At 37.3% G+C, this 20,398-nt stretch overlaps 1 protein-coding gene across 1 annotated transcript in view; it reads left to right on the forward strand.

The window, feature by feature from the left end:
- Nucleotides 1-20,398, forward strand: part of SUCLA2 (succinate-CoA ligase ADP-forming subunit beta) — a 54,329-nt gene that overhangs the window by 21,023 nt on the left and 12,908 nt on the right. The window contains exons 5-8 of the mRNA XM_047755984.1: nucleotides 4,466-4,594; nucleotides 7,331-7,469; nucleotides 16,307-16,468; nucleotides 16,563-16,705. Coding sequence (XP_047611940.1) covers nucleotides 4,466-4,594; nucleotides 7,331-7,469; nucleotides 16,307-16,468; nucleotides 16,563-16,705 — 573 coding nt within the window. The remainder of the gene's footprint in view (nucleotides 1-4,465; nucleotides 4,595-7,330; nucleotides 7,470-16,306; nucleotides 16,469-16,562; nucleotides 16,706-20,398) is intronic.

Below are 20,398 nucleotides of genomic sequence, written 5' to 3' on the forward strand. Positions count from 1 at the left end.
ACGCCGGACCCTTAACCCACTGAACAAGGGCAGGGACCGAACCCGCAACCTCATGGTTCCTAGTCGGATTCGTTAACCACTGCGCCACGACAAGAACTCCTATGTCTGTCTTTATGTCAAAAACAATACTGTTTTTTGCAGGGGTTTTGTTGTTGTTGTTGTTTGGGCTGTATCTATGGCATGTGGAAGTTCCTGGGCCAGGGATCAAACCCCAGCCATGGCAGTGACAGCACTGAATCCTTAACCTCTAAGCCACCAGGGAACTCCAGAGCCATACTAAAAAAAAAAAAAAAAAAAGTTTATTTTCAAGACTCAGTATTTTAACAAAGTTTTAGTTTCAGGTGTACAGCAGAGTAATTCAGTTACACACATATATATATATCTCCATCCCTTTTCAGATTCTTTTCCTGTATAGGTTACACAATACTGAGTAACTTTCCCTGTGCTGTACAGTAGGTCCCCGTTACCTGTCTATTCTATATATAGTAGTGTGTGTATATCAACCTCAACCCTGTAATTTATCCTCCCCCCATGTTTTCCCTTTGGTAAACATAAGTTGTTTCAAAATCTTTAAGTCTGTTTCTGTTTTCTAAGTTCTGTTGTATCATTTCTATTAGACTCCACATATTAATGATCTTATATATTTGTCTTTCTCTGTCTGACTTACTTCACTTAGTATGATAATGTCTCTAGGTTCATCCATGTTGCTGCAAATGGCATTATTTCATTCTTTTTTATGGCTGAGTAATATCCCATTATATATGTACCACATCTTCTTTATCCATTCCTGTGTTCCTGGACATTTAGGTTGCTTCCATGTCTTGGCTATCGTAAATAGTGCTGTGATGACTATTGGGGTGCATGTATCTTTTTGAATTATGGTTTCCTCCAGATACATGCTCAGGAGTGGGACTGCTGGATCATATTATAGTTCTATATTTAGTTTTTTTAAAAATCTCCATACTGTTCTCTGGTGGTGGCACCAGCTTAAATTCCTGTCAACAGTGTAGGAAGATTCCCTTTTCTACACACCCTTTCCAGCATTTATTGTTTATAGACCTTTTGGTGATGGCCATTCTGACTGGTGTGAGGTGATACGTCAGTGATGCATCATTGTAGTTTTGGTTTGCATTTCTCTAATAATTCATACTGTTTTTATTACTATAGCTTTGTTATGTGTTTTGAAACCAGGAATTATGAAGTTTTCAGCTTTTTTTTTTCTTTTTCAAGATTATTTTGATTATTCAGAGTTTTATGGGATTCCACATGAATTTTAGGATTTTTCTTTTTCTTTCTTTTTTTTTTTGCAGCACATGGACAATGGAAAAAAAGATTGTATTGGGAAAAAATGCCATTAGGATTTTAATAGGAATTGCATTGAATCTGTAGATCACTTTGAGTAGTATTGGACATCTAAATATTAAGTCTTCCAGTCCATGAACACAGGATACTTACTTATTTGTGTCTTTAATTTCATTCACCGTTGTTTTGTAATTTTTAGTGTACATGTATTTCATTTCCTTGGTTAAGTTTATTCCTAAGTATTTCATTCGTTTTTTTTTTGTTGTTGTTGTTTTTTTTTTTTTGCTTTTAAGGGTTGCATCTGTGATATATGGAAGTTCCTGGGCTAGGGGTTGAATCAGAGCTGCAGCTGCCAGCCTATACCACAGCCACAGCAACACCATATCTGAGCCACATCTGCAACTTACGCCTCAGCTTGCAGCAACACTGGATCCCTAACCCACTGAGTGAGACCAGGGATTGATCCCGCATCCTCATGGATGCTAGTTGGGTTCTTAACACGTTGAGCCACAGTAGGAACATCAGTATTTCATTCTTTTTGACTCTATTGTGAATGGGATCATTTTCTTAATTTCTTTTTTTGGATTATTTATAGTTGGTGTAAGAAATATAAGACATATTTTTGTGTTGATTTTGTGCTGTAACTTTGCTGAACTCATTCATTCTTAAACAGTTTTTTTTGCGTGTTCTTCAGAGTTTTCTCTGTACGCAATCATCACCTGTGTACAGAGGTAATTTTACTTCTTTCTTTCCTGTTGGATGCCTTTTGTTTCTCTTGTCTGATTGCTCTAGCTAGGACTTTTAATACTATTTTGAATAAAATGGTGAGAGTGGGCCTCCTTGCCTTTTTCCTGATCTCAGAAGGCAAGCTTTCAGTTGTTTGTCATTGAATTTAATACTGGTTATGGGCTTTTCATATGTCACCTTTATTATGCAGAGATTAGTTTCTTCTCTTCCTAGTTTGTTGAGTCTTTTTATAAAAGGGCATTGAATTTTTTTCAAGTGATTTTTTGGAGCAATTGAGATTTTCAGCCTTGATTCTGTTAATGCAGTGTATTACATTGATTTTCTTATGTTGAACATCCTTGCATTCCAGAAATAACCCTCCTTTGGTGGTGATCATGTATCGTCCTTTTAATATGCTACTGAATTTGGTAGACTAGTATTTTGTAAAGAGTTCTTGCGTCACTATTCATCAGGGACATTAGTCAGTAGTTTTCCTGTACTATCCTGGTCTGATTTTGGTAACAGCATAATGCTGGCCTCATAGAATGAGTTTGGAAGTGTTCTTTTTCAGTCTTTGGGAAAAGTTTGAGAAGGGTTGATGGAATTGTTCATTGAAGCCATTTTCACTCAGCTTTTCTTTATTGGGAGGTTTTTGGTTTCTAATTCAATTTCCTTACTTGTTAAAGGTCTGTTCAGTTTTTTCATTTCTTCATGACTCAGTCTTGGTAGATTGTATGTTTCTAGGAGTTTATCCATTTCTTCCGGGTTATCCAATTTGTTGATATGTAATTGTTCATAGTAGTCTCATAATTTTTTTTCATTTCTGTGGCATCAGTTGTAATGTATTCTCTCTCACTACTGATTTTTGTTATTTGAGTCTTTTTTTTCAGTCTTGCTAAAAGTTTGTTGATTTTATTGATTTTTTTTTAATGAACCAACTCTTAGTTTTGTTAATTTTTTTCTATTTTCTACTTCTTTTGTTTCTGCTTTAATCTATATTATTTCCTTCTTTTTGCTAACTTTGGGTTCAGTTTGTTCTTTTTCTAGTTCTTGAAGTTGTTAAAAAGAAATCCATGAGCTGAGTACCTTCTCCCAACTTTGGTGAGCTATAATATTCCAAGTTCACTGGTGCTGTCACAAGCTGCTGAGCTTTCTTTTATTCTCAGTGGCCCCACAGGCGTTCAGAGTATGCAGCTTCCCAGTTAGCCCTCCAAAGTCAGAGGAGACAGAAACCTGTCCTTGGATAATCTCTTGAAAAGCAGGAAGTGTTAGGTGCACATTTCACTCTTCTCTTTCCTTTCCCAGAGAGAAGCCCAGCCTTGGGCTGTCGCTCTGTATCTAGAACTGTGTTGGCTTGGGGAGGGGCTGACTTAGATGAGGTGAAATGGCTTTTCTTACCCATTTTGTTCCAGTTGAGCTTGCTTGGGATACAACTTCCTAACTGGTTTCTGGCATCCTCTGACAGGCTTTTGGGGCCATATATTGTTGTTGAATTAGTGTTTCTAAGCACTAAGCAAAATCTGGGGCCTTTTCTTCCACCATTTTGCTGACTCTGACGTCCAGAGTATTTGGGGGTGGGTGGAGGGTGGGGAATAGTTTATGAAGTAGGAATGGTTGGTTTAATCATTGCCCACTCTGTTCCTCCTAGAAGTGTAGGATGATATCATATAGCATATGGAGATTCCCAGGCTAGGGGTTGAATCAGAGCTGTAGCTGCGGCCTTTGCCACAGCCACAGCAATGCCAGCTCCAAGCCGCGTCTGCAACCTACACCGAAGCTCATGGCAATGCCAGCTCCTTAACCCACTGAGCGAGGCCAGAGATTGAACCTTTGTCCTCATGGTTACTAGTCAGGTTCATTTCCACTGAGCCATGATGGAAACTCCAAAAGTTAACTTAATTGTTGAGTATTTACGGCTTACCTTCTTTTTGTTCATGATAGTAGCCAGAGCTATTCCCTCAAGGTAGGTAGCTTTCTTTTTGCTGACTTCCAGTAGGGCTAGTGTTTATAAAATCAGGAACTTTTGCTCATTAGACTTTCCGGTTTTTGTTTTTGTTTTTTGTTTTTTGTTTTTGATGTCCTTTAAACAATGCTTTAATGACCCTTGGGTTCTTATGAAAAATGCATAGGTTTTATTTCATATTCTATATGTGTTTATGTTAACTTGTTTGGTATACATCTTGCATATATTTTTACTCTTTTTCCCTCACAGGTGAGCCATTGTCTTTTTCTTTCTTTTCGCTTCTTTTTCCATTACTTTAATCGAACATTTAAGGGGGCATTGTGTAGGCGATGCAGGATAAGTTCCCAAGGGAATTTGAAAGTGGTGAGGGTGGTAGATGTATAAGTCTGATACTGTGCACAAATATATTTTAAAATTTTATTGATGGGTCCAAAAGAAAACCTAAATGTTTTTGGCTGTTTCCCCTCCTACTAGGGCCCTGTATTAATCGGAAGTTCTCAAGGTGGTGTCAACATCGAAGATGTTGCTGCTGAGACGCCTGAGGCCATAGTTAAAGAACCTATTGACATTGTAGAAGGCATCAAAAAGGAACAAGCTGTCCGGGTATGTTGTATCCCGAAACATTTTTAGCTTTTGATTAGGTAATTATAAAACTTGGAATTAACTTTGAATAAGTGACATGATGGACAAAACTTAGTAAAAAATTTTTTTGAGTGTCAAGGCATGTTAATATCTTGTTTGGTATTGAATGTTTTAGAAGTATCTAAAGTGTTTTTCTTTTTATCTTTGTAAATATTTTAATATATATCTTTAAAAGATATGGATTCTTTTAAAATAGCCACTGTACAATAATTTCTTCATACCCTTGTTTACTTATTCATTCACATTCCCTAATTGTCTCAAGTTTTCTTCCTTTTACAATTTGTTTGAGTTGGGATCCATATAAGTTCCTTCACTGCTATTGGATGACATGTCTCCTAGGTCTTTTTCTAGTTTATAGCTTTCCTTTCCCTCCCTTTCTTGATCCATTTTCTTTCATTTGTTGAAGAACCTGGGGCAGTTGTCCCTCATCATTTTTCACAGTCTGGATTTTACATCGCCATGGTGGCATCTAACATGCTCCTGTCCCTCCTCCCTATCCTGTAAATTCTGTGGAATGGTGGGGACACTGTGGAATATATCCTGGTGATAGATCAGTGGTTTTTTTGGGGGGTGGAGTGAGGTTTATGGACTCCTTTCCTCTTGGTGTATGCATACACAATAAATTTTGCCTACAGTAGGCAAATTTCTGAGCCATCCTTGTGTGCCTCTTCCTCCCATCCAGTTCCATCATCCTCCCCACCCCACCCAAAAAAACCTGCAAACAAAAACTAAATAAAGTTTAATGTTATGGCCTGTGAGAGTTGCTTGGTAATGTTTGTAATATTGCTGCTGAATTAAATTGTTTAGTTTGGATATAAAGAATGAGTGACCCATCTTCAAAAGAAGTTTGAGTATTAAAGTTTGACTGAAATTAAAATATCTTATCAGGAAACTGTCAAAAGAAGCTTATGGTATTGAAGTACAGTAGAGCAGGAATTTTGACTGATACAAAGATATCCCTGATAAAGCATGAAGCAAGTCATTTAGGCAAGTGACTGGTATAAAGGTTTAAAGGGGACAGAGATTTGATTCGTTAGGTGGTTATGTGAGAGTGATGACTGGAGACTTAAATTTAGATGAGAAACAAACCCTTGATTTACAAGAATACTTGAAGGATAATCTAAGATTGTAGCTTTTTGAGTGATGGATGAACAGAAATAATACCCAGCACAATGCTTGACAAACTGGTGTCATACTGGGTTGATCAGAATTCTGTTGCAGTTGGCAAATGTTTAAATTTAAAACAGTAGATTGGGACCTATTGAAAATCTTTCTAAATGAAATGGTACTTTATTAATATTCTTTATTTGAAACGTCTTAATCCCAAATGACATTTCTTTTCTTTTCTTTTTTTTTTTTTGTCTTTTTCGGGCTGTACCCATGGCATGTGGAAGTTCCTAGGCTGGGATCAAATAGAAGCTGTAGCCGCCATTCTACACCACAGCCACCGCAACGCGGGATCCGAACTGCATCTATGACCTACACTACAGCTCATGGCAAAGCTGGATCCTTAAATGGATCCTTAACCCATTGAGTGAGGCCAGGGATTGAACCTGCATCCTCATGGATACTAGTCAGGTTCCTTACCACTGAGCCACAGTGGGAACTCCTCAAATGACATGTCTTAGTATGATCATCCACTTTATTTATTTGCATTTGACTTTTTGCAAAAGTTACATTCACTCTCAAATAATTTAATGTTTTCTATTATTGAAAGTCAGATGTATTGTAACTTAGATAGCAATTGGAAGAGAGGAAGAAACTCCTTTGTAGGGTTCTCGAGGGACTGCAGCAGTTAGGATAAACATAGAGACATGTAGCTTTTATACCAGTGGTTCAGAATTGCTGATAGAACTTTAAAAATTATGGATTCTTCATCCCCTGATAGAACTTGTGAACCAGAAATTCTGGGTTGAAACCTTGGTGAGTGTATTTTTAAAAAAATTCTTCAAGGGAGTTGCCTGGTGGCTCTGGGTTAAGGATCTAGTGTTGTCACTGCTGTGGTACAGGTGTGGTCCCTGGCCTGGAAACTTCTGCATGCTGCAGGAGAAGCCAGAAAAAAACAAAACAAAAACAAAACTCTTCAGGTGTATAGAGTGAGAAATCTCTGCTCAAGACAAAACATTTCTAGTAGATTAGAAGCTTAAATACCTGTAGCTTTTGCGCCTAGCTTGTATTGGGTGCTCATGTGATTTTTGGATGAATGGGATAAGACCCATTTGACTGTCTTCATTGCTTGGTAGACACTCTTCATAAATTACCTAAAAGCTAAAATAGGGTGATTTAATGTTTTGGCCATTGTTTTTGAACCATTGGGATTTTTAGTCTAACTTTTATATGTAATTTTAATAAAGTATAAGCCTCTTCTTTCAGTTTAGGTTGGCTGTAAGGCTTAGAGGCAGTATGGAGGCAATGGAATAAACATGGGAACAGGAAGTGAATGGCAAGTCAATTTGACCTCTGAATCTCTTTCTTGTTTGTAAAATGGGCATACTACCTGCTTTGTGAGGATTTTGAAAAAAAAGTTTTGTTTAACCGTCTAGTGATAGTAGCTGCTATTTCAGTGACTAACGTTTAACCACAGATGATTCAAGCTTACCATTTAGATGATAAACTGTAAGGTTTTTTATTTGCAATAATTTAATGTTGATTGGATGTATATGACATCCCTGTAATAAAGAGACAAATTGCTTTCAGCTTGCACAGAAGATGGGATTTCCACCCAGTATTGTGGATTCTGCAGCAGAAAACATGATCAAGCTTTACAACCTTTTTCTGAAATATGATGCAACCATGGTAGAAATAAATCCAATGGTAGAGGATTCAGATGGAGCTGGTAAAGTATTTTCTTTCATCAAACATTGATTATCTATTTATTCACACATCGTATGCTTTGCTAAGGGAGTTAACCTTGTAAGGAAGTAAACTAATTCCTATGTAGAAGCTTATTTTATAATGAAAAGAGCGAATGTGAACAAATGTTGGAGACTCATTAAACAAACACTTTAAATATATATTTATGTACACAGAGAGGGGTTAAAACTGCACTTACAATATGGAGGCCACCAGACACAAGTAACAGTAAATTTTTTTTTTTTTTCTTTCCCCACTGTACAGCAAGGGGATCAAGTTATCCTTACATGTATACATTACAATTACATTTTCCCCCACCCTTTGTTCTGTTGCAACATGAGTATCTGGACAAAGTTCTCAATGCTACTCAGCAGGATCTCCTTGTAAATCTATTCTAAGTTGTGTCTGATAAGCCCAAGCTCCGGATCCCTCCCACTCCCTCCCCCTCCCATCAGGCAGCCACAAGTCTTTTCTCCAAGTCCATGATTTTCTTTTCTGAGGAGATGTTCATTTGTGCTGGATATTAGATTCCAGTTATAAGTGATATCATATGGTATTTGTCTCTGTCTTTCTGGCTCATTTCACTCAGTATGAGAGTCTCTAGTTCCATCCATGTTGCTGCAAATGGCATTATGTCATTCTTTTTTATGGCTGAGTAGTATTCCATTGTGTATGTATACCACATCTTCCGAATCCAGTCATCTGTAACAGTAAAATTAATTAAAATGATATAAAATTAAAATCTTTCTCACTTGTACTAGTTATATTTCAAGTGCTCTGTAGCTCCATGTGGTTACTGTATTGGATAGTACATATATAGAACATTTTCATCGTTGCAGAAAGTTCTTCTGGGCAGTGCTGGATTATAGTATCCAGTGCAATAGGGAGTAAATAGTTGTAGTTTTGGGGAATTAGCCATTTTAGTCCCCCCCCGGTTTCAGATGGTAGAGACACCGTAATTGTTACTGTACAAAGGTGTGTTCTGTTACTGGGGTCCTTTTAATATTAGAGAAGTAAGATTACCTTGTCGCTTTGACAGCTTTTCTTTTACATACATTCAAAAGGTAAGTCAGGAAGTTCCCGTTGTGGCTCAGTGGATTAAGAACCCGACATAGTGTCCTTGAGGATGTGGGTTTGATCCCTGGCCTCGCTTGCTGGGTTAAGAATCCGGCGTTGCCTCAAGCTGCGGCGTAGGTTGCGGATGGAGCTTGGATCCAGTGTTTCTGTGGCTGTGGTATAGGCTCCAGCTGTGGCTCTGATTTGATCCCTGGCCCAGGAACTTCCATATGCTGCTGGTGCAGCCCTTAAAAAAAAAAAAAAAAAAAAAAGGCATATCAGATTTTGAATTATCATGCCTTCCATGTATAGTTTTTCTAAAAATATAAGTTGAAGGAGTGGTTAACGAATCCGACTAGGAACAATGAGGTTTCGGGTTCGATCCCTGGCCTTGCTCAGTGGGTTAAGGATGCAGTGTTGCTGTGAGCTGTGGTGTAGGTCGCAGAGGTGGCTTGGATCCTGAGTTGCTGTGGCTCTGGCGTAGGCCAGCGGCTACAGCTCCTATTGGACCCCTAGCCTGGGAATCTCCATATGCTGTGGGAACGGCCCTAGAAAAGGCAAAAATATATATATGTATATAACATATATATATGTTGCTTTACTTGTAGCCTAAAATTTTCTTGATATTTTATGTTAACTGCTTCTGTTGCTATAACTTGTTTGATTTTTTTTTTTAAGTCTCTTTGGACATTTCTAATCTTCTTAAGCATTTGTAAATCATCTTTCATTTTCATACATCTAATTAGTTATATTTTTTACCATAAAAATCAATTTTTAGCTGGTCATTATATTGTATAAAGAAGAATGAGTAAATTCTCTAAAGATTATAGAGGTAATATATAAAAATGGAATTAATTTTTTAAAGAGTTGAGGACTAATGCACATTTTAAAAATGAAATATTCAATGAATGAGAATTATCAGAATAAAGCCGTTATTTCTTTTAAAAAAATATTTATTTATTTTTGTCTGCACCCGTGCAGCATTGGGGAACTTAACCCGCTGAGCCATATGGAAATTCCAAAACCATTATTTCTTGTGTTATTTTCTTGATCATGAAACCTGATAACTCTGAAAAAACACTCCTGGATTCTATCCAACTGGACTCTTCCGCGGCATATGGAGATTCCCAGGCTAGGGGTTGAGATCCTTAACCCACTGAGCGAGGCCAGGGATTGAACTCGCAACCTTATGGTTCCTAGTCAGATTCGTTAACCACTGAGCTACGATGGGAACTCCAGAAGTAGAATTTTTGAGTCAAAGAGTTACAGTATTTTTTTTACATGGTTTGATTATTGAGTCAGAATAATGACATTTTGAGATGTATTTTGTCAGGTTTTTGTCTGAAAAAGTTTTTCTGATACACAGTGTCCATTTCATTGCCTATTTGTTCCAGAAGTGAGTGTTGTAGTGTGTTTAATCTCCATTGAACTAATAGTCAGGAAATGGTGTCTTATTTTTCATTTTTTTGATTGGTAGTGATATTGAGAATTTTTCATATTTATTGAGTGTATGTTTCCTCAGTAGACTAAGAATTTTTTGTTGATGAACTTGGTATCTGGGTTAGTTTTCTATGGCTGCTGTAACTTACTACAAACTAAGTGGCTTAAACAACATATTTATTCTCAATTTTGGAAGCCAGAATTCCAAAATCATTGGAATTATATGAATTCAAGGTGTCTGCTGCTCTGCTCCCTCCAGAGGCTCCAGGAAAGTAGCCTTTCCTTGCCTTTTCTAGCTTGTGGCAGTCCATTCTCTAACTCTGAGGTCTCCTCTTCTGTGTTTATCTAATCTCCCTCTGTTTCTCCCTGACACCTTCAATGTCACTTAGGGCCTACCCAGATAATCCAGAATAATCTCCTTTCTTCAAGATCTTTATCTATCTTAGTCATAGCTGTAAACATTTTTACCGTATAAAGTAATATTCAAAAGTTCTATATGTTAGGACCTGTTGTCTTTGGGTGGCCATTACTATATATAGTACCCAAAGGAAATACAGATGGCTTTTCTTATTAATTTGATGAAAATTTATTTGCATGGCTCAAAAATCAGAACAGTATATCGAAGCATCTCTTTATCTCAAAATTTAGCTTTTACCCATCCTTGTCTACTCCCACTTCCTCTCTCTCTCTCTTTTTTTTTTTGTTTCTTGTGTGTGTTTCCAGTGTTTCTTTTGCAAATATAAACAAAGATAATAGGTTCTTAACTAACCCCTCAACACACACACCCTGGTGCCTCTCCATGTGTATGAACTTTTTATATATTAAGGCTGTTGCTTGCCTGTCTGACATCTGATATATGTATTTTTCTAAGTTTGTTTATTGTTATTTAATTTCGTTTGAATTTTTCTTTTTTTGAACATATTGGAGCTTTTTTGATTTTTCATGTAGTCAGGTCTCATTTTGACTTCCATTGCTTTTCGGCAAAGATATTTTTTCTTCTAAGAAGAAATAAGACTTTTTTTTTATGTATTTCTTAGATTCATTTTTAGAAATAAATTTTTGGTTGCAATTTTGAATAGTATCCTTTCTGCCATTATATAAAATAAGTACATATTCATCTTCACTGAGTTCTGCTTTTTATGTTTCACTTTTTAGTTTTTAAGCCTTTAAACTGGAAGGTTTTATTTTAGCTTTCCTTCTTTTTTCCAAATGGCCAATTTTCCTAAAATCATTAAATAAAACATTCCCTACTGATTTTTGATACCCTGCCTTATTCAAGTGTCTGATTCCATGGATCTGATTTTTCTTTTTTGTATCATTGTACATTTTATTTATTTATCTATTTATTTATTTATTTTGCTTTTTAGGGCTGCACCTATGGCATATGGAGGTTCCCAGGCTAGGGGTCTGATCAGAGCTGTAGCTGCCAGCCTACACCACAGCCACAGCAATGCCAGGTCCGAGCCATGTCTTTGACCTACACCATAGCTCATGGCCATGCTGGATCCTTACTTAACCCATTGAGCGAGTCCAGGGATTGAACCTGCCACCTCATGGTTCCTAGTTGGATTTGTTTTCCACTGTGCCATGATAGGAATTCCTCATTGTACATTTTAGTAATGAATGAGATAAGCTTCCTTCATATGCGTATTTAAATTTTTTTAGGGGGGCACTTATTCCTGTTTATTATTTTAGATTGGCATTGTTTAACCCTTTGTGGGTCAAGGACAAATTTGAGGTGCAGTGAAAACTGCGTGAAAGTGAGAAACCCTCACCAAGGAGTCCACACCAGTGTTACTCTGTGCGCATGTGCATGTGCTCTATTTTTCGCGCAGTCTAGAGGTTCTCAACTCCTTGAAGCCTTTGTTCCTGCTTTCTGGTACTTGGATGTCGAATGACTAACTCCTGTTGCTAGGCAACCTTTAGAATCCTTTTGTCAGGTTTCCAAACAGATCATGCTAGAATTTTAGAGAGATTGTTTTAATCCTATACATTGTGGGGAAAAATTAACCTCTTCCTAGTAGTTAGTTTTTCCAACTAGAATACGTTATTTTCCCATTTATGTAAGTCTTGATTTACATATTTTTAAATAAGACTTATTTTCTTTTGGTAGGTGTTATATTTCCTTTTAGATTTGTGGAGATATATTTTGTTGCTGTTTTGAATAAGATCTTTTCACCAGTGTATTTTCTTACTAATTACTGCTAAAATACAGAGACTATTGGTTTTGTTCTTCATTTGTAGATTTTAATTCTGTCGTTGTATTTGTTTTTCTTAGTCTTTGAAAAAAACCTCTACTCCATTTTAGCTTGTCTCCCATGTTTTGGTTTATTTTCAGTTTCTTCTTTCATAGTTTTGAATTTTGACCATACAAAAGAGGCATTCTGAGTATACTCTGGTTTCCTACAGCAAAGTTTTTAAGAATATATTTTTAGGAGTTCCAGTTGTGGCTCAGCGGTAACAAACCCAACTAGTATCCATGAGGATGTAGGTTTGACCCCTGGCCTCACTCACTGGGTTAAGGATCTGGCGTTGTCATGAGCTGTGGTGTAGGTCACAGATGCAGCTCGGATCCCACATTGCTGGCTGTGGTGTAGGCTGGCAGCTGTAGCTCTGATTCAGTCCCTAGCCTGGCAACTTCCATGTGCTATGGTGCAGCCCTAAAAAGAAAAAAAAAGAAAGAATGTATTTTCCCTCTATTTAACAAAAACATGGCAAGTACTGTGTGCCAGACATTGTTGTAAGAACTTTTCAAATAGGGACACCCCCCCCCCATAGATTATTAAATGTTTCAAACAGTTCTGTGATGTAGGTACTATTAACTATCCTTATTTTATAGGTTAGAAGACTGAGTTACCCAAAGGTTACATGACTTGGCCAGGGCCACATGGCTAGTAGAGATGGGCTGTGAATCCAGTCAGATGCAGAATTTGTATTCTTACCTAGGACACAGTTGTATGACTCGGGTAGTTTTGGTAGAGCAGTATATCTGCAGTACTGGAGTAGGAAGAGATTAGTGATAGGACAGCCTTTTAGGTTAGGAAGCTGTAGCAATAGTCCAAGCAGAAGGTAACAGAGGCCTTGGGTTACAAAGGTGGTGGGAATGGAAGGAAGACTTTACAGATACGTCCAAGCTCAGGCTTTGTTAGTGGGTCTTCATTTCTCACAGTACCTTCATATATTTTGAGTGGAGGCTTTGGAGCAATGTAGACTGTGTGGTTATAAACATCTACAGATTGTTAGGTTTGATTTATAAGGTACCTATTGACTTTCAAAAGTAGTATTTTGAAAGTAAAACTTGCAAAAATTTAGGTATTTGTCTCCTTTGGTACTAGGTTACCATATGACAAGATAAAAGTATACATTTGGGGAAATTATCATAGTATTACTTAAAATAGTTTAAGAACTTTTTTTTTTTTACTTCTTAAGGCCACACCCATGGCATATGGAGGTTCCGAGGCTTAGGATCGAATCAGAGCTACACCTGCCAACCTGTGCCACAGCCACAGCAACACCAGATCCGAGCCTCGTCTGTGACCTACACCACAGCTCACAGCAACTCCAGATCCTTAACCCACTGAGCAAGGCCAGGGATCAAACCCGCATCTTCATGGATCCTAGTCGGGTTCATCAACCACTGAGCTATGAAGGGAACTCCAGTTTAAGGACGTTTTGAATGACTAAATTTAGAATTACTTCCTATGTGCCCAGTTGTTTTGGAGCATATCTGCTGCAGAGAATCAAGAATACCTCTTAATTTGTACTGGTTTAATTGTTTGAATAATTGTAAGAGGAAAACTTACAGGCTCTAGAGTTATTTTCCTAGTAATGCTCTGAAAATACGTGGACATACATAAATAATATATTTGATTAGAATTGCTTAGTTTATCATACCATTGCTTAAATAGTTTATTGCTTAAATAGTTTATCATACCATTTATCATACCACTGGGGTTTCTGAGAGATCTTCCAGTGATTACCCATCTTCCTAGCCAGATTTCTAATTAAAATGGATCAAATTACACAGTTAGACTTAATAAATCTATTCAGAGAGGAGGCTTTAACAGGGCAGTCCTTTCAGTCAGAGACTCTCCCTTGGGAATAGCAGTTGGAAATGCTCGCTCCCTGTGGGAGCTTTACTCCCAGAGGAAGAAAGATTGAGCTGAATCACATGCCTGGTTTTAGAATATCCAAATTAACTGGACAGATGCTTTGCTTCCCTTCCTCTGGAAAGAAGTGAGTAGAGAGGCAGTGAAAGACAGACTGTTAGACCAAGAGAATCCTTCGAGTGTGAAAGGCAGCATCAGGAGTGGGGAAGATTTGATTCACCCCCTACCCAGCATTCCTACGTGTTTTCTTGACCCACTGAGCTATGGTCTGTTAAGGTGGATGTGGAGCTCTTGAGAGAGCAGCTGTCTGGGTGGTCTCATTCGGACTTTGATGATATTCCAATACCAGCCCTTGTTCCTTTAGATATTCTGGGAACACTTATAGGTAGTTAGGATTTTCACCTTCAGAAATTTCTAAAATGGGTCAAAATAATACAATAAAATCAGCTGTGAGAAAGTGATATGCTCAACTCTGAAAATTTATTCTTTGCTGTTTCTGACACCGTATCGTGTCTGGGTAGGTTGTCTGTTGGAGTATAGAAGTTCATCAGTGAGATTAAATTATGGCGTTAAGATTGTCTGAAATCCTCTAATGGTAAACTGCATAAAGACCCACCTGGATTTTAAGGCCAAATGTGATGAAGTCCAAAGGACCTGGAGAACTAAAATCCTAAGCCAGATTCTCTTATCTGAGTTAGAAGTTCCAAGAAATTAGTGTTCTTTCTAATTTCTTGTATATTTTGATTAAAAGAGAGGTTATGAATTCTAGATAGAGTTTAAATTCTTTCAGCTATGGCAGTTTGGACTGTTTCTCATAGGAATGGATTGAGTTTATTCATGGTCTCAGAATTATTTGTATTTCAGGTCTCTTAAGTGCTTTGCTTCTAAAAGTGTACAAAATGTTGATAATACATATAAGTTTATCACAGCTTTGACCCCCCTCAATTACCAAATTTGAGAAGAAAAAAAACCAACCAAAACCCCCAAAACCTAAGTCATTCCCACTGCCAGGAGCCCCAGGCACGGCTTTGTTCCCAGAACCATGTACTTCATTTTATCAAAGGTTCATGGCACAAAATCTGTAAAAGCTGAGTGAAGAAGAGTGGACTGATATTAGACTTACCAGGATGCCAATTGTCCTGATTATTTTATCTAAAGACTTAAGAGCAGTTGGGAGAAATCTCCGAGCAAGAAATTAACTTTGGCCTGGGCCATTTCTGATTTCTAGGAGGAGAAAAAACAGTGTGTACATTTCTTACCGTCTTTTGAACACTATGGATTGAGTATGGGCTCTATTTACAAATATTGCAAACCCTTTCTGCTAGCAGAGTTGTCAGGGTCCTGCTTTGGTACTGCTTTTGGTACTTGGCTGTCAAATGACTAACTCTTATTGCTAAGCAGCCTTTAGAAACACTATGTCAGGTTTCAAAACATCATACTAGACTTTTATTGGAATTGTATTAATCCTATAAATTATTGGGGAAAAATTAACATCTTCCTAGCAGTTTATTTTTCTAACTAGAAATACATTATTTTTTCATTTATGTAAGTCTTATTTTTATTTTATTTTATTTTTTGTCTTTTTGCCATTTCTAGGGCTGCACTCATGGCATATGGAGATTCCTAGGCGAGGGGTCTAATTGGAGCCCTAGCCACCGGCCTATACCAGAGCCATAGCAATGCGGGATCCGAGCTGTGTCTGCACCTACACCACAGCTCATAGCAACACTGGATCCTTAACCCACTGAACAAGGTCAGGGATCGAACCCGCAACCTCATGGTTCCTAGCTGGATTTGTTAACCACTGAGCCACGACAGGAACTCCTATATCTTTTAAAATAAGACTTATTTTTTGAAAGCAGAATTGCTGGAACAATGCCTTTGAGTTGGGACTCAGGGCCCAAGCAAAGGAGTTAGCTAGGAGTATGGTTAGTTAATTCTTGGTAATAAAAAAGAAATGCTTTTGAGGGTATCCCCCCCCATTCTTCTTTATCTGTTGCTTAAGATAAATGTAGAACCAGTAACTTTGATGGGGCACTTTTAATTCTCAAATATTCTTTTTCAAAAAACAGTTTGAATTAACTGTGAACATAAACTGAAATACATTCAGTAAGTAACAAAATGTTTTTCCTCTAAAGTAAAAAACATTTGATTATTGTACATTTTATTGTGTCTATCTTGAAATTAACATCACTTTCCTGTTTTTCCTTCAAAGTGCTGTGTATGGATGCGAAGATCAATTTTGATTCTAATTCAGCTTATCGCCAGAAGAAAATCTTTGACCTGCAGGACTGGACCCAGGAAGATGAGAGGGACAAAGATGCAGCGAAGGCAAATCTCAACTACATTGGCCTAGATGGAAATATAGGCTGTCTAGGTACCACATGTTTTTATGTGACAGTTGAATTGGCTAAGCTTAATTTAATTTCTTTATGTTTGTCACTTATACAAATTATTTCCCTCCTTAATAGTAAATGGTGCTGGTTTGGCTATGGCCACAATGGATATAATAAAACTTCATGGAGGAACTCCTGCCAACTTTCTTGATGTTGGTGGTGGTGCCACAGTCCATCAAGTAACAGAAGCATTTAAGCTTATCACTTCAGATAAAAAGGTAAGAGCAGAGCTTATGTTTTAAAATTTGAATGATAAGAAGTAACTTGATTAACTAGTAAATGTAGCTGTAATACTAGTTGAGCATCAAAATTCAAAAGTCCTCTATAATTTGGAAAAATTTGCTAAAATCAGTGTAACAAAACTAGATAGAAAGGTAAAGTTTTCTACTGTGGTTTAGAAAATGAAGTGAAAAAATACTGGATAGCATTAGATAATACAATAAATGGTAGTGACTTGGTGTGAGAGCCCATTCCTTTAGAAAAAAATTTTAGGTATATTGACTGCAAAAGTCTAGAAATCTGGAAAGTCTATAAAATTAAAAAGAAAATAAAAATCATCTCTAATTCTATCCAGAGATAACTTTTGTTACTATTGATTTATTTTCTTCATGACTTGTTAAATGCATATATATTTCACACCCACACACACATTCATATGCATTGCATATGTGTCTTTCTAGAAACAGTTTGAGATATAATTCATATGCCATATAGTTCACCCATTCATACCCATATTTTGGGTCTTTTTGGTTTTTTTTTTCTTTTTTTTTATTACTCAAATGAATTTATCACATCTGTAGTTGTATAATGATCATAACAATCTGATTTCACAGGATTTCCACCCAACAGCCTGAGTCTTTTTGACTAAAAGTATCTTGAGCACTTTTTGTGTAAAGTATTATTCAAAAACACTCATTTTAATATTTGTACAATCTGTCATATAGATATTTCATAATTTATAACTACGTATTTCTAAATGATTATCACAATACAAGAGATGTGAAGCATTGTGATCCAAGAAACATAGATATTATCATGTACTAGATATTTTTTTAAAGGAATATATCTACTGTGTGGCCAGTGTGAGTTTTGTAAGGGCTGTGGACAAATAAGGTGACGAACCTCACGTAACCAGTCTTACTGAATTTAGACTAGGTTTGTTATTCGTAGGGATCATAGTTTACTCATTGTTGCTTTTCTAAATGGCTGGCATAATGCTCAGTGCATATAGAGGTCCTCAATAAATATTTATTATTGATGATGCTGACTTTTTTTTTCTTGGTCTTAGACTCTAGAATTGTTTTGAAAAGTTTTATTTTACACATCTTTTCCTTTGAGTCTATAGACTATTATTAGCCATATTCAGTTTTACAAAGAGCATTAAATATTAAACTGAAATGAGATACAAAATGTACTTTATTTCCTTGGTTTTATAATTTTTTTAGAAATAAACTTTATTGAGATTATATTTCTATAGTTTCTTTTGACAGAAACTCTAAAAGCAGAATATTATCTAATTATCTAATAGTTCAGTACTTACTAAGGTGAACTAGAATTCTAGTTAATATTTCTAAGCATGGCTTTTAGAGCCTATGTACAAGAATGGAGAAGCATATGAGGAGTTTTGGTGCTGGACTGACACAGAGGGCATTGGAATTGGAAATGGTGACAATGTGGATAGCTGTGAAGTGGCGGTATATATATTATGTCCCTTTGTGGTGGACACCATGCTTGAATTTGGGAATGCATGGTCCTTCCTTTGAGGCATTTATAGTTTGACTAGGCTGATGAACCGAATATAGTGCTGGGGAAGAACAGAAGACAGAGCTGGTAACTGGGAAGATCAGGGTGGCCTCCATGGAACAGATGATGACCTGAACTGTGTTGAGAATTGTATGAATTAGGCAAGGGGAAGGAAGTAGGCAAAGGCATGGAGTCTAGAGAGGGCCACTGTGTTCATGGAATGGTTAAGATGCTTATGTGTAAGAATACAGCATTACTGGGGTAAATGATATGAAATAATTTTGGCAAATTGAGGCCAAGTTGTGAAGATTCCTGTAGCTAAGGAGTTTTGAAGTTAACCCTTGTATCTCAGCACATACACAAATATATATATCATATACCTCTTCCTTGAGAGTCACTGCTGAGGCCCCTGCAACCAAGTGCAGGCCGTGCACCTGCACATTCCCTATCAGGGGGAAAAGGGCCTCCACACACGGAGGAAAGAGACAGCAAGCATCCAAATCAAAAGCAGCCCTTATGCCAAAAAATAGTAAACCCACGCAAGCTACCCAAGGACGCTGCCGAATATAAATAGCCCTTCAAGACTACAGTAGATAATTATTTTTCCTAAACTCACAGAGTAAGAAAAATAAAAGCAAAACGAAGAAGTGTAGGAACCATTCCAAGTTAAAAGAACAGAAGATTTCCCCTGAAGGAGCAAACAATGAGACTGACCTCTGCAGTCTAAGAGACACTGAGTTCTTCAAAAAGGAGGTAGTAAAAATACTGAAGGAATTAAGAATGGCTATTGATAGTAATGCAGATTACTTTAAAAGGGAACTAGAAACTATAAGGAAGAGCCAAGAAAAATGAGAAAATTCAATTGCCAAGACAAAAGCTGAGCTAAAGGCATTGAATAGCAGAATGAATAATGCAGAGGAGTGAATAAGTAACGTGCAAGAAGATATAGGATGGAGGAAAACACAATTGGAAAGTAACCACTTAAATAAGCCAATATACAGATCAAAAAGAAAAACTGAATGTGATGATAAACACAAGGAACAGCAAAAGGATAAACATGAAGATGGGAGAAAGGACATGAAGATCATGAAATGTGGGAAAGAAGAGGAAGAAAGTACAGACTTTTTTTTAAAAGAATGTGTTTGAGCCTATATGACTATCAGGCTAAAACAAGCAGATAGAGGAAGGGGTTAACATACTTGAAAAATAGGGAAATCACACATCAAATCCAGGCAATAGATTCACAAAAACCAAAAGAGGACACAAACATAAAATTGAAGAAAATTATACAACCAAAAAAAGAAAACGAAACAAAGGACATTCAACTGATAAACAAGGTTTAAAATGGCAGTAAATACATATCTATTAATAATTATGTATATGTCAGTGGACTGAATGCTTCAATCAAAAGACATAGAGTGGAAGACTGGATAAAACAAGAGCCTACAATATGCTTTCTATAAGAGACCCTCCTTTGGTCAAAAGACACACATAGATTGAAAACGAGAGGCTGGAAATTCCCATTGTGGTGGCACAGCAGAAATGAGTCTGACTAGTATCCTTGAGGATGCAGGTTTGATCCCTTGCTTCACTCAGTGGGTTGGGATCCAGCATTGCCATGATCTGTGATATACATTGCAGATGTGGCTTGGATCCTGTGCTGCAGCTCTGATTTGACCCCTAGCCTGGGAACTTACAAGCGTGCTGCAGGTGTGGCCCTAAAAACCAAAAAAAAAAAAAAAAAAAAAAGGAAAAAAATGAGGGGATAGAAAAAGATATTTCATGCAAACGGAAAGACAAAGTGGGAGTTGCTATACTCATGTCAGAAAAAATAGATTAAAAAAAAAAAAGGTCGGAGTTCCCGTCGTGGCGCAGTGGTTAACGAATCCGACTAGGAACCATGAGGTTGTGGGTTCGGTCCCTGCCCTTGCTCAGTGGGTTAACGATCCGGCGTTGCTGTGAGCTGTGGTGTAGGTTGCAGACGCGGCTCGGATCCTGCGTTGCTGTGGCTCTGGCGTAGGCCGGTGGCTACAGCTCCGATTGGACCCCTAGCCTGGGAACCTCCATGTGCCACGGGAGCGGCCCAAGAAATAGCAAAAAGACAAAAAATAAATAAATAAATAAATAAATAAAAAAAAGGCCATAGAGAAGGACTTCATTTAATGATA

This window comes from Phacochoerus africanus, chromosome 13, assembly GCF_016906955.1.
Source record: "Phacochoerus africanus isolate WHEZ1 chromosome 13, ROS_Pafr_v1, whole genome shotgun sequence".
In the NCBI taxonomy this organism is placed as follows: domain Eukaryota; kingdom Metazoa; phylum Chordata; class Mammalia; order Artiodactyla; family Suidae; genus Phacochoerus; species Phacochoerus africanus.